We start from the raw sequence: 14,246 nt of genomic DNA on the forward strand, positions 1-14,246 counted from the left end.
ACTAATTCACCTCTATGCTGAGTCTATAAGTGAAGCCATTAGTGCTTCTCTTAGTTCTGGCTCTATTCCCTCCAAATTTGAAATTGCCTTCAATCACTCCGTTTTTTTTAAAAAAAACCTAGCTATTTATCCTAATTACAGAGATATTTCTAACCTCTCTTTTCTGGGCAAACTACTTGAACATTCATTGTCTGTTCACTTCAAAGAACACATGGCCTTCAGAAACCTATTTGAAGAGTTTCAGTCTGGGTTCAGAACAAACCATACTAGATTGTCTATCAGTATGTCTAATCAGTATGTCTTGATTGCAGATGATTGTGGGTTGCAAATATAATTACTGTATCTTGCTGGACCTGACAGCTGCTTTAGCTACAGTATGTCATAACATACTATTACACTGACACAGGTTGGCCTTACCCTTGCTGTCTTCCAGACAGCATTTTTTTTTTTTGATTGATTGATAGGTTTTGGTTGGACTTTGATTCTCTCTCTCTCTCTCTCTCTCTCTCTCTCTCTCTCTCTCTCTCTCTCTCTCTCTCTCCTCAGTTCTTTTCCTTCTGTTTTTCCTACCCTTGCCAATAACATCAGTAGCTGATGATACTATGTTAGCTGCAAGTTACATGCCTTTTTTAGAATTTACTGTATTCTTTTTTTCAGTAATCACTGAAATGTTGCAATGGGGCTAATGAACTTTGCTGAGGTACGGAAAGTGTTAGGTATCAAAATGTTGCATAAAAACAAACAAACAAACAAACAGCATTTGGCTGTTGTAGTCATATTTACAGTGGGGTTCACATATTAAATAAAAAAAAGTCATTTTTTAACTCTCTTACAGAAGAGAGAGAGGAAAATGCAGGACAAGCACATGCATAGAGAAAAAGAAAGCTGTAAACAATCTAAAATATTTAACTCAATAACATTAAACAGTCTAAATGGAGTCATAGTAATTTATTGAAGATGAAATAAGATGACATACAGTAGAAATTAACAATTGCATTTGGAAGATGCTCTTATCCATTTATCCTATTAACATTTATCTCATTTATACAACTGAGGGTTAAGGACCTTGCTCAAGGGCCCCGCAGTGGCAGCACTGGGATTTGAACTCACAATCTCCCTGTCAGTAGCTCACCGTTTTAACCACTGAGCTACCATTGGCATAGTACACATTCACATACACATTGGTGAAGTACACAATCAGCATTGTGGTACACTGTATAAAAAAAGCATATAAAATTAGTTCTGCAATGCAGATCTCGCTAAAAATTTTTTATTCTGGTTACAACCCTGTCCATAGCAGACTATGGGAACACATAACCCTCATGCTTAAATGACTACACTGACTCCGTGCATGTTTTGTATACAGTACAAAGAAGTCTTCTAGTTTTAAATCACTATATGACCTAGCCTCTGGCTACATCTAAGATCAGGAGCAACTAGTTGGAAGATTCAACTTCAGTTGTACTATAGCCTTAATATCAGCCTGCAGCACATTCGCTGCACTCCTGCATTATGCTCAGAACACTCAGATCGTGGTCCGTCAGTGCTCTCTGCCAGGATGAACATCTTACTCATGTTTAGAGAATGAACAGGAGATAGTGAGAGTACAGGAGAGGCCGTCTCTGTAGGAAAGGCGCTATACCAATTTAAAAAAAGGTGCTCACTCTTCCCATTCCAGAAGGCTGAGCAGCCAAGCCTTCTGCAACAAGACAGCAAAGGAGCTTACATTCTGTAGAATTCTGCAGCTGTGTCTGCTGTTCACCTCCATCCCTGCTGTGACCCTGCAGCATGAGAGAAAGGATTAAGAATAGTCAGCAGTATTCACAAAGACTGAGTTTCATGTATTGCATTACTTTGCAGTTAGGGCAAGACTCTTAGAAGAGAGAAGAGAGCTGGCAAAATTGTAACATGGCACGATTTTTCCAACACTCTTGTCTTCTCTAAATGCACACATGCAAGTGTGACTTCATTATATACTTATACAAGTTCGTTGCCACTCCTTGTCCATTTGAAGAAAAAAAATCAGTGGGATTCATGCACTCGTGCTGGAGATATTTGTGAAAAAACATTTACTGCCAAAATGAAAATGAAACTTTTGATGGCTTTGAACTTGTTCAAAAGCTGAAATCTGTGCAGTTGTATAAACTTGCCCCTGCACTAACTGTTAGCATAGTTTTCATAGGTTTTTTTTTGCATGCTAATTCTAACTTATGAAGATTGTGAGAAATAATGGGTATGGCATGAATTAAAACTGCATATCAAGTTGCTTCAGAGGGTCTCAGACTGTGAAGAATAGTGAAAGGTTACAGCATTGAGACAGAAAAACTCACATATTAATATTCACCCTTTGGAATGAATTGCAATCGAAGAGAGTGCATAAATACCATATCCCTTTTTAATCATAGAATTATAGCGAAAGCATAGTAATCATGATTACTTTGATTTAACAAAAAAATTTAAACATACTGTCACGAACCTCGAATCGGCACAGAAGCAGGAGCGGGCGGCAGGTGTAGAGTGTCGTATCAGGAAATACAAGAAACGTAGTCATAAGACAGGCAAAGGTCAAGCAATCGGACGAACAACACAAACGGGGTCAGGCAGAGAGCGTAGTCGAAACCGGAAACAAGGGTCGAGGATCACGAGAAGACAAACTAACTAGAACGGCTTGGTAACGCAGAGAAACGAGTTGACTGAACATATACTTCGCATTGATTCTGGGTGAATGACATCCCTAAGTACTAGCGGTGAGAGTGTGTGTGCGCAAGATTGGTGCCAGGTGTGTCTGATCAGAACTCCGGGGATGGTGAGCGCATGCGTGCATGAGAAGTGAGTGTTGCATTTTGGGAATTTGAGTTCTGATCTGACTGAGCTGTGACAGAACCGAAATCCCCCCCCGATCAGGAGATCAGTCCTGCTTGGGAACCCAGCATTGTTCCTCAGGTCCATAACCCTCCCACTTGACCAAATACTCCAGCTTGCCTCTCCTGTGTCTAGATTTGAGGATGTTCTTGACACGGTAAGCCGGTTGTCCATCAATTTCCAGAGGGGTCGGAGGAGTTTCAGATGGTACTTCTGTGGCTAGTGGACCGTTGATAACAGGTTTGAGACGTGATATGTGGAATGAGGGGGAGATGCGGCTGTGTCGTGGCAGTTCTAGACGGTAAGTGACTTCATTGACTCGCTTGAGGATCTTGAATGGTCCAGTGTATCTTGGCGTTAGTTTTTTACAGCTATGAGCTTGTCTTAAGTCCTTGGTGGACAACCACACCTATTGCCTGGTTGGTAATTAGGGTGTTCTTTGCGGTGGTTATCTGCTTTGCGCTTGTATGTGTCTGTGGTCTCCTTCAGGCATCGGTGGGTGTCAGCTCAGACACACTCGCCACGTTCAAACCATTGGTCAATGGCAGGAGCTGCGGTGGGTGTTGCGTTCCACGGGAACAGTGGAGGTTGGTAACCTAGTACGCACCAGAAAGGAGTGAGATTGGTAGCCAAATGATGTAGTGAGTTCTGGGCGTATTCGGCCCATGGCAGAAACTTGCTCCAATCCTCTGGGTTATTGGCACAGAAAGTACGGAGGAATCGCCCTAGTTCCTGATTGATTCATTCAACTTGTCCATTGGCTTGTGGGTGATATCCGGAGGGGAGATTCACTGTTACTCCCATCTTAGTCATGAAGCTGGACCACACTCTGGAAGTAAACTGCGGGCCCCTGTGACTGACAATCTCCTCCATAATGCCGAAATATCTAAAAACATGCTGGAAGAGAAGTTCGGCTGTCACAAAGGTGGTGGGGAGAGCAGGTAATGGAATAAAACATACGGACTTGGAAAACCGGTCCACTGTGACTAGAACTGTGGTATTTCCTTGGGATCTTGGCAAATCCGTTACGAAGTCTATGGATGTGTGTGACCATGGGCGTTCGGGTATGGGTAAGGGCTTGAGCCTCCCAGCTGGGAGGGTCCAAGGTACCTTATTCTGTGCGCAAGATGAACAGGATGCCACCACCTTGTGTATATCTCCCTCCATGTTGGACCACCAGTACTTCTCTTTTAGGAGGTGGTGTGTGCACTGTGCCCCTGGATGCCCTGTACCGAGTACCGTGTGCGCCCAGATGATGAGTTCTTGGCGGTACTCTTCGGGTACAAATAGTTTGTTCGGGGGACACTTTACGGGTACTTGTGACTGGGGAATCTCCTCTAGTTCCTGGTCCAGATCCCACTCTAGTGCATTGATAATACATGACGGATGGATGATATACTCTTCATGCTCGTTGACACGTTCTGTGTGGTCGAGACGAGACGGCATCAGCTTTTATGTTCTTGGACCCTGGTCTGTAGGATAACGTGAAGTGAAACCTGGTGAAGAACAGGGCCCATCGGGCCTGGCGGGGTGTGAGTCGCTTTGCAGTGCGAAGGTACTCCAGGATCTTATGGTCTGTGAAGATGGCAAAGGGATGTGTAGCCCCCTCTAACCAGTGTCTCCACTCCTCCAGCGCTAATTTAATTGCCAAGAGTTCACGATTTCCCACAACATAGTTTCTCTCAGCGGGGGAAAGCTTTCGCAAGAAGAATGCCACCGGATGGAGCTTTGGCTTCTCTCCGAATCGCTGGGATAAAATGGCTCCTACCCCGGTCTCTGACGCGTCCACCTCCACTATAAACGGTCTGGATGGGTCCGGATGTTTGATGATGGGTGCAGTAGTGAAGCCTTTCTTGAGCTTGTCGAAGGCGGTTTGCGCTGTTGGATTCCATGATAGACGTTTGGGTTTCCCCTTTAGCAGGGACATGAGGGGGTTGGCGATGGCACTGAAATTTCTAATAAACCTTCTGTAGAAGTTTGCAAACCCCAGACACCTCTGTAGTTTCTTGATTGTCGTGGGTGTGGGCCAGTTTACTACTGCCTGGACCTTTTCTTGGTCCATGGAGATCCCCTCGGGGCTGATAACATATCCCAGAAACGCAATGGTGGTTCTATGAAATTCGCTTTTCTCAGCTTTAACATATAACTGATAACGGAGCAGTCGTTGTAGAACTTGGCGGACGTGGTGAACATGTTCCTCCCGGGAGTTAGAATATATTAGAATGTCGTCTATGTAGGCGATTACATGGCGTCCCAGCATGTCTCGTAACACGTCGTTAATTAGAAATTGGAAGACCGAGGGAGCGTTAGAAAGCCCATACGGCATGACCTGATACTCATAGTGACCTGAAGTTGTGCTGAACCCAGTCTTCCATTCATCTCCTTCTCGAATCCGGACCAAGTTGTATGCACTGCGTAAGTCCAGTTGCGTGAAGATGGTGGCAGTGCGTAATTGTTCCAGAGCGGCTGGTACTAGAGGTAGTGGGTAACGGTACTTGACGCAACACCGGTTTAGTCCTCGGTAGTCGATGCATGGTCGCAAACCTCCTCCCTTCTTCTCCACGAAGAAAAACCCCACGGATGCTGGAGAAGTAGATGGTCATATATAACCTTGGTGCTATGCTTCCTGAATGTACTCCTCCATGGCTTTTTGTTCAGTTACTGTTAACGGATAGACTCTCCCTCGTGGTGGTGTAGTGCCTGGAAGCAAATCGATTGCGCAGTCGTAATCTCGATGAGGAGGTAGTCCACTATCCTTCTTCTTACTGAACACTTCAATGAGGTCGTGGTAAACACTGTGGATCAGAACGTTGTCCGCCTTGTCGGGGCTCTCAACGGATGTGGATGCTAAGGAGATCACAGGGACTTGGAGACAGTGATTGATGCAGTGAGCTGACCAGCGAGTGATCTCCCTTTGATTCCATGAAATTTGTGGGTTGTGATGTTCGAGCCAAGGAAGACCGAGAACCACTGGATGCCGGGCCGTCACAATGACATGGAACATAATTTTCTCCTGATGAAGAGTGCTGGTGCAGAGGTTAATAGGTTTGGCGCAGTGGGTGATTAAACCATCTCCAATGGGGGCTCCATCAATGGCTTGGACACGGCAGGGGGTGCTGAGAGGACGAACAGGGATGTTATATTGGAGTATGGTCTCTTGGTCAATGAAGTTCCCCGCTGCTCCAGAGTCGATCAGCACCTCTAAAATACAGGAAACGCCTGAGTATTCTAATATAACTGGTAATACAAATGCAGACTGAACTGAGTACTGGGCAACAGGTTCTAAACTCACCCCTGACTGAAGTTGTTTGGCAGTTTTGGTTTCCCCTCGGGTAGAGCACTGTTTGAGAGGGCATTGTTGCATGAAGTGGCCCTTCTCGCCGCAGTAGAAACAGCAATGTTCACGTTCTCTCTCCTGCATGCTCACCCGAGTCTGTCCCAGCTGCATGGGTTCACTAGGGCTCTCAGATGCTGGTACTTCCGCCTCGCTGCGTATGGAGCGGCGGCTCGGTAGTAGACGATCCAGGCGTATAGCTACGTTGATGAGTGAGTCGAGAGTCAGCTGATCATCGCGGCACGCCAGCTCCGTTACGAAGTCAGCATTTAATCCCCGGCGAAACATCGTCTTTAGAGCGGGTTGATTCCATCCACTCCTAGCGGCCACAGTACGAAATTCAAGAGCGTAATCTGCCACACAACGTGATCCCTGCGTCAAGGACAATAATTCCTCCCCAGTCTCCCGGTTGTCTGGAGAATGATCGAATACAGTGCGGAAACGTGATGTCAGCTGATCATATGTGCTGATGACGTTCCCTTCCTGTTCCCATTCCGTGGTGGCCCAGAGGAGAGCTCTCCCGGTTAAGAGTTCCATGAAGTGGATTATTTTCTGACTCTCCGTCATGTCTGGGTATGTTGAAAAAAACAGGGGGCACTGGAGTAAAAAACCTCGGCAGCGTGCCGGATCTCCATTGTACTTCTCCGGCGCTGGAGTGGGAGGTAAGCGTGTGGTCGGTGCCGTAGAAAGCTGCGCAGCTTGGTTTAGCCGAGCTACCTGCTCAGTCAGGTTTGCAAGACGGTGATCATGGTCACTAATCATCCGGCCATGTCCCTCGATGGCTTGCGGCCAACGGGGATCTCCCACCGCTTCCATTGGAAGGCGAAGTATTCTGTCACGAACCTCGAATCGGCACGGAAGCAAGAGCGGGCGGCAGGTGTAGAGCGTCTTATCGGGAAATACAAGAAACGTAGTCGTAAGACAGGCAAAGGTCAAGAGATCGGACGAACAACACAAACAGGGTCAGGCAGAGAACGTAGTCGAAACCGGAAACAAGGGTCGAGGATCACGAGAAGACAAACTAACTAGAACGGCTTTTTAACGCAGAGAAACGAGTTGACTGAACGTATACTTCGCATTGATTCTGGGTGAATGACATCCCTAAGTACTAGCGGTGAGTGTGTGTGTGTGTGTGATTGGTGCCAGGTGTGTCTGATCAGAACTCTGGGGATGGTGAGCGCATGCGTGCATGAGAAGTGAGTGTTGCATTTTGGGAATTTGAGTTCTGATCTGAATGAGCTGTGACACATACAAAAATAGAAGGCTAGTATAACATGGTTATACTCTCCTGACATTGTTAGACTCAGTAAAAATGTACAGCATGTAACTCAGTTTAATTATATAATTCAAACCAAAAAATATTTTTTTAAATGTTCTATAAAAAGAGTTCTCCCCTACTATGCTCAGATCCCACACACTTTGGACATTGATCACTGGCCATCATCCAACTCCACTGGGGCCTGGCAGTTTAAAAAAATCTCTCCATCCTGAAAATCCTTGAATTATAAAATGTTTAAATAATGCACTTTGCATCCACAGCACCTATGCTGGTATACACAAAGTATAGGTCAAGTGTCTATTATAAGGACACAGTCAACCATTGTGAGAATAGTAATATGTCACACCTATCCTCACCTATGGTGTGCACCAATAATAATAGCAATAACAAAATTATCAAATTGTGCTCTGCGATGGGTTGGCACCCTGTCTAGGGTGTCCCCCGCCTTGTGCCACGAGTTTCCTAGAATAAGCTCCAGGCTCCCCCGTGACCCTGTGTAGGATAAGCTATATGGAAAGTGGATGGATGGATAGATGGATATATACTGTATACATGTATGTATGTATGTATGTATGTATGTACACTTCACACAGTGCTCCACTTATATGAACAAATATCATGATGTAAGCACATTCTATATTTTGAAAAAAGTAAGTAAAAAAAATGCACATGTTTGGAAATCACTATATGATTGGAGCACTGACCTCACCAGAACAAGAGCTTTTTATACATTTCTCTAATGAATGAGAGAATTTTTAAAGAAAAACAGTGTTAATAAACGATTTTGTTTATTACAGTTATTTTAAGAATTGTACGACTCCATCAAACTTTGAATAATTACCACGAGACTAAAAGCCAGATAGCATATTGCTTGCTTCCTTTGCTTGCTTCCTTTGGTCTCATGTTGCAAAAAATAAGCCCATTTGCATTGTCTAAATTTGGGGCCTTTTTTCTTGCACAGATTATGTACAATGTATCAAAATGGAAAAAAGGACAAAATATTATACATGAATAAGGAGTCAGGTTAACCTCAGATCTGTATAAATTACAGGGAAGTGTGATGCATACTTCTTCAATCCTGTTTGTACATTCCCATACTAGGATGCACTGGACTTAAAACGTATAAATGATATCAGTATAAATGATAACATGCATATCTCTGCTCACCTAAACAACCTTTAGGTATCTTCATGAGCACCTGTAATGTGGATGTCCGCTGGTTTCCTTTCGACATCCAGAAGTGTGAGTTGAAATTTGGCTCATGGACATTTGACGGCTGGCTGCTGGACCTCCAGATGAGTGAGGCTGATATTTCTGGCTACATGCCCAATGGAGAGTGGGACCTAGTGGGTGAGTGGAGATGAAATAAGGTTATTATCACTACATACAATAAATTCCACCTAAAATCAGACTGAGATACATTCTGGTGGTAAAAATCACTAAACAGATTTGATGTCTCAACATAAAATCCAAGTTTACTTAGTTACTTGAATGGAAAGTGATTGTCATGATTTATTTAAGATGTCCTTACTTTATTAAGCTATAGAACTTGGACAAAAATGAATGATAGACTTTCTGATTTACATGGTGATGCAGTATATTTTTTTCAGGTTATAGCCAGCTAGACTTCATTTACAAATAACAAGGTCAGCAATATATTGCTATCAGGCCTTGCTTCCAGGATGCATAGACTGCACAACCAATCAGTCTCACTTGACGAGGTTTTACAGCACAGTCTGTCTTTGTATAAGTAATGAATGATGGAACTGGGGACTAAAGCTGATGCCTGGAATTGCTGAATTAGTGTCATGGTTTGTGAATACTTACTTTAGTTCACTAACAGAAAAACTAATCATTTAGTGCTATGCCCTTGGCTTGTACTGTAGTTTCGTAGTGTCATGGGTGAAGAAAAGCCTTTACTGCAGTGATTAAAAACTGAGTTACCTAGTTACATCAATAACTATTCAAGACTTTTAGGAAAAGTATTTCCATAAGCTGGTAACATCAATACAAATCACATACTGAGCATTTTGACAGCATTTGAAATTAAGATGAGATGATCAATATGTTTGCGGGCGGCATGGTGGTGCAGCAGGTAGCGTTGTGTCACAGCTTGAGGGTTCCCAGTTCAATCCTTAGCTCAGGTTACAGTCTGAACAGAGTTTCTGTTCTCCTCATGTTCACATGGGTTTCCTCCCGCCTCCCAAAAATATGACAGTATGTGGATTGGTTATTATAAATTACCCTTAAGTCTGAATGAGTGTGTGAATTTACACATGTATGATGCCCTATAAAGGAGTGGCATCCCATCCAAGATGTGTACCCGCCTCATACCACTGTTTCCAGGATGGGCTCTGGATCCACCACAACTCTGAAAATGATAAAGTGCTTACTGAAGATGAATGAATTAACATGAATATGTTTGCTTGCTACTGTATGTTCAAAGAAACATTTCCCACCAATTAGCACTCTCCTCTGCTTCAGACAATAACATATGCAGACATATTACAATCAGAAATCATACACACACATACAATATGCATCTTTCCTTAAGGCTTTGGGGAAAAAAGGTTTTTTTTGGGGGAAGGGATACAGATGAAGCAGGTTTGAGGTGTATGGTAGACTGCTCCAAACCCTTAGTTCAGTGGCCACAAAACAGCAAGGACCTTTTCTAGCCGAGATCAAGGATCAGTCAGCAGTAACTGTGAGGGGGACCTTAAGGGTTTAGAAACAGTGTGTGTACAAAATACATGTCCACAATCTAAGACTGGACCAGTCTATTTAAGGCGTTAATCGTAGTCATGCAAGAGAGGACTGGCTGATCCCAGCATACATAACATTAATGAATAATCCAGACAGATATAATAAAAGCATGAATAACTTTGCGTAGGTCATGCCAGGAAAGAAATCTATCTATCTATCTATCTATCTATCTATCTATCTATCTATCTATCTATCTATCTATCTATCTATCTATCTATCTATCTATCTAGCTACCTAGCTAGCTACCTACCCACAGTTGCAATCAAAATTATTCAACCCCCATTGCAAATTAGGTTTATTGTCAAAATTTACAGAGTTTCAGCTGATTGCAATGAACAAATCAGACAAAAGCAATTGAAACAGTTCAACACAACGAATGCTTCAGGTGGTTTCTCCAAATTCAACTGAAAATGCAATTTATACTGATTTCTTCAGTTTCACATGTATTGCTGCCTTGCATCCTCTGCCACTTGAAACCTCCGGCGTGTGGAAGGCAAGATGGATTCATTGAAGTATCAGGAAATCCTAGGAGAAAACATCATGCTGTCTGTGAGGAAGCTGAAGCTTGGGCGTCATTGGAACTTCCAATGATCCCAAGCATACCTCACATTCTACCAAGGCTTCTACCAGGGCCATCTCAGTCACCTGACTTGGACCCCATAGAAAATCTCTGGTGGGATTTGAAGAAGGCAGTTGCAGTAAGCAAACCCAAGAATATTACTGAACTAGAGGCCATTGCTCATGGGTAATGAGCTAAGATTCTTCAGGAACGCTTCCAGAATCTATGCATCTACTTTGCAACAGGTCATAACAGCAACAGAGTACTCTACTAAGTACTAAAGTTTCTTGCCATGGAGGGGTTGAATGGAAGATTTTTAAATGCATAGCTCATTTCAAAGTAGTTTGCTGTGAAATGTTAAAATTCTTTTAAAATGTTAAAGTATTGTCATGTCATTTCCACTGCAGTAAACACAAATAAATCAGGACTGATGCCTGATTAAAGCAGTCCCTTTGAGATCTTATCTGAGGCATCAAAATAAAGTTTGACTTTGTTAAGTGAATCTGACTCATCCCCATCAGCTGGCAGATCTGTGTGTGATCTGCCAGCTGCTAATTACGTTATGTTTAACTGAATTAAGTAACTAAGTAAAAGTAGATCTCAATTAAATTTTAATCAACTACTGGACATATCTGCCTCTTTTCTCCTCTAAACATTTTACTTTTCTTTTTTTTGTCTATTACAAAGCATGAAAATTTTTACATTGTTTCTCCTTTTTAACACTCATTTATTAATCTTCAGGAAGTGTGTTATACTGTTCAGTGTTGCTGTGGATCAAATGCATCAGACAAACATCAGATAAATGTCAGAATTTTGTCATACAAACTAATTGATCTTGGTTTCAATAGAACCTCACAATTTTCTGTCTTTCTGTCATTGTTTTATTAACGTAAGCTCTCATTTGTTAGGAATTAAATGACACTGATAATTTAGATATATTTTCCGCTTCATTCCCCTGCCTCTTAATATGCTCAGGTGTGCCCGGCACAAGGAATGAGGTTTTCTATGACTGCTGTAAGGAGCCATACCCAGATGTGACATTTGTGGTAACCATCCGCAGACGAACACTCTACTACGCCCTGAACCTTCTCATTCCCTGTGTCCTGCTCTCCTCCATGACCCTACTGATCTTTGTGCTGCCTGCTGACTCTGGAGAGAAGATCTCACTGGGTAATGAGACAGAGTAAGAGAGAGGAGATGGGAGTTTTTGAGTTTTTATAACCCTGTTTTCACAGTTTGTATTAGGCTATGCTGTCCTTTATTACAATCATTTAAAGTGAGGAGTTCCATTTTGTAGAACAAATGCCTCCAAGTCTATCATATAATGTTATTCTTATATAGTGTTAAGCTTTACAAATGGACAATACATTATAATTTTGCACCATCTCCAGCTTCTTTTCATTTCTTGCCCCAAGATGAAATCGATCAAAATTTCTCTTTTCTTTCTTTTTTCTTTCTTTTTTCTTCTTTTATTTTATACATCACTGAAAGCAAAACCAAGTGTTTTACAAAAGCAGTGGACAAAGAAGCATCAAATCTAAGATCAGATAGCAGAGCTGACAAAATCTTTCTCAGGAGCCTTCCCTCTGACTTCCTGCCAGGTTGTCGTTGGTTCAGTATTAAAGGGAACCCATAATAAAGTATAATAGAACCACAGACACATATAGGTAGCATTCTATTTTGCCCCTCGTAACTGCCAGAATTACCTGGTAAAAGGCTGCCACTACTTCACGAGGAAGCATCACACCTTAGGACTGACTTGAAAGGTGCTCAAAAAATAGGAAGGGAAATCTCAAAAGCATCTGTGTGGTGAGGTAAAAGGATGATGGAAATATGCATCTTGAAAAGTTTTGTCTTGCAGACTGGGTCACATCAATGGATCTGCAAGACAGAAATTACAACTGGTAGCCTTGGTATGTGTAAGAGAAGGGCTTTTAGGAAGCAGCTGTTTCAAATTGGGAATCATATAGAATCACTGTCCCTCTTCTGCATAAGAAAGTATTTTGATTATGAACTGTGGGATATTCCTTTTCAATCATGCTTCTGTCCAAGAGTGAATGGACTTCTTGGGCCAGATTAGCAATTTTCTTGTGGTCTGACATTTAAAAGGCACTGGGCCCTAAGACTGTTGGGGGCTAATGACAACTATAATGCATCCCTCCAGCAGCACCTGCCCTTCATGGATCGGCTCCATGGTGGGGGCTTTGTTTAGGGTTTATCCTATGGGGCTAATGGGAAGCACCCAGGTCCCTGCTTGTGGCCTGAGGGTATAACTCTGTTTAGGGCTTGAATAAGGGCTTGAACAGACATTTTATGGGTGTTTAAATATAGAACCAGAAAGAATGCCACATGTGGCCCAGTTCTGTCTTCATGTGATTTGCCATGTTAGCTAAAGTTTACAATCATGGAGACTGGGGGCAGTGATGCGGTCAATCCAAAACCTCCTTTAAAATTTTTTGATGAATCTCTGCATTGTGGTACAGTGAGTACTTCATAGCCAGTGCAGAATGGAAGAGTGCCATTGGTGCTCTAGGCTGCACACTGCTATCTTATTCAGGTCACTGCCATTTTGAGGGTGGTTATCGCGGCTAGTTTAGAGTCTTCCAGCGGCACATGCCAGCTAGTAAAAACTTATCCAGAATTGATTCTGGATGCTATTGAATTGGAGTTAAAGAATGCAGTTTAATTGTCAGTTCACTATCAGTTTGGAGAAAAAAACAGATCTCCCAGATGCAGGCATAGACATACCATCCTCATGCTCCATGGATGAAGAAATGGATTGAAGAGCAGTCTGAGCTATAAGGAGGGTGCTTTTTAATTGGCATGGCTTCATTTCTAGAATCATTGATTCAGCTGAGCCTTGTCTCACAGCAGGTTGTGCATAAATCCAGAGAGTACCTCAGATAGATATATTTTTGGGGTCTGTTTATTATTTGTCCTAGTTTTTATTGTTTTTCTCCAGTTCCTATGTTCTTGACTAATGAACAGTGCTTCGACTACACTACCAGCACAAGCCACAAGCACATAAGTTGGCTGTATGGTGGGGATTGTCAAAAACTCAAATAAAACAATAAACAGTCAAAGAAAAATAGCAGAGCTGCATGTGTGTGTGTGTCCAGTCCCCTATTGGAACAGCAAAGCCAATTTAAAAAATCTTTTTAATATACACTGAATACATTTGCGTTTGAGATCAAAAGATGAGATAGATAACATTTTCAGTTTTCATTCACGGATAAACTAAAATCTCTCATTTAAATAAACATTCAGACCCATTATTCAGTACTTTACAGAAGCACCTCTTAAGCTCAATCTGATTGGATGGGGGATGTCTGTGAACTGTGATCTTCAGGTTTCTCCACAGTGGTTCAGTCTGGGTTTTGGTTGGGCCACTCTAGGGCATTCAGGGGCTTGTACCAAAGCCCCTCCATATATTCACTCACTGTCCACTT

General features: G+C 42.6%; 1 protein-coding gene across 3 annotated transcripts in view; it reads left to right on the forward strand.

Annotated features, from left to right (window-relative positions):
• Nucleotides 1-14,246, forward strand: part of chrna11 (cholinergic receptor, nicotinic, alpha 11) — a 48,976-nt gene that overhangs the window by 26,330 nt on the left and 8,400 nt on the right. For all 3 annotated transcript variants that reach the window (XM_017482410.3, XM_053684238.1, XM_047159124.2), the window contains 2 exons: nucleotides 8,658-8,825; nucleotides 11,773-11,967. In XM_017482410.3, coding sequence (XP_017337899.2) covers nucleotides 8,658-8,825; nucleotides 11,773-11,967 — 363 coding nt within the window. The remainder of the gene's footprint in view (nucleotides 1-8,657; nucleotides 8,826-11,772; nucleotides 11,968-14,246) is intronic.

The sequence above is a fragment of the Ictalurus punctatus genome, chromosome 12 (assembly GCF_001660625.3).
Source record: "Ictalurus punctatus breed USDA103 chromosome 12, Coco_2.0, whole genome shotgun sequence".
Classification (NCBI taxonomy): domain Eukaryota; kingdom Metazoa; phylum Chordata; class Actinopteri; order Siluriformes; family Ictaluridae; genus Ictalurus; species Ictalurus punctatus.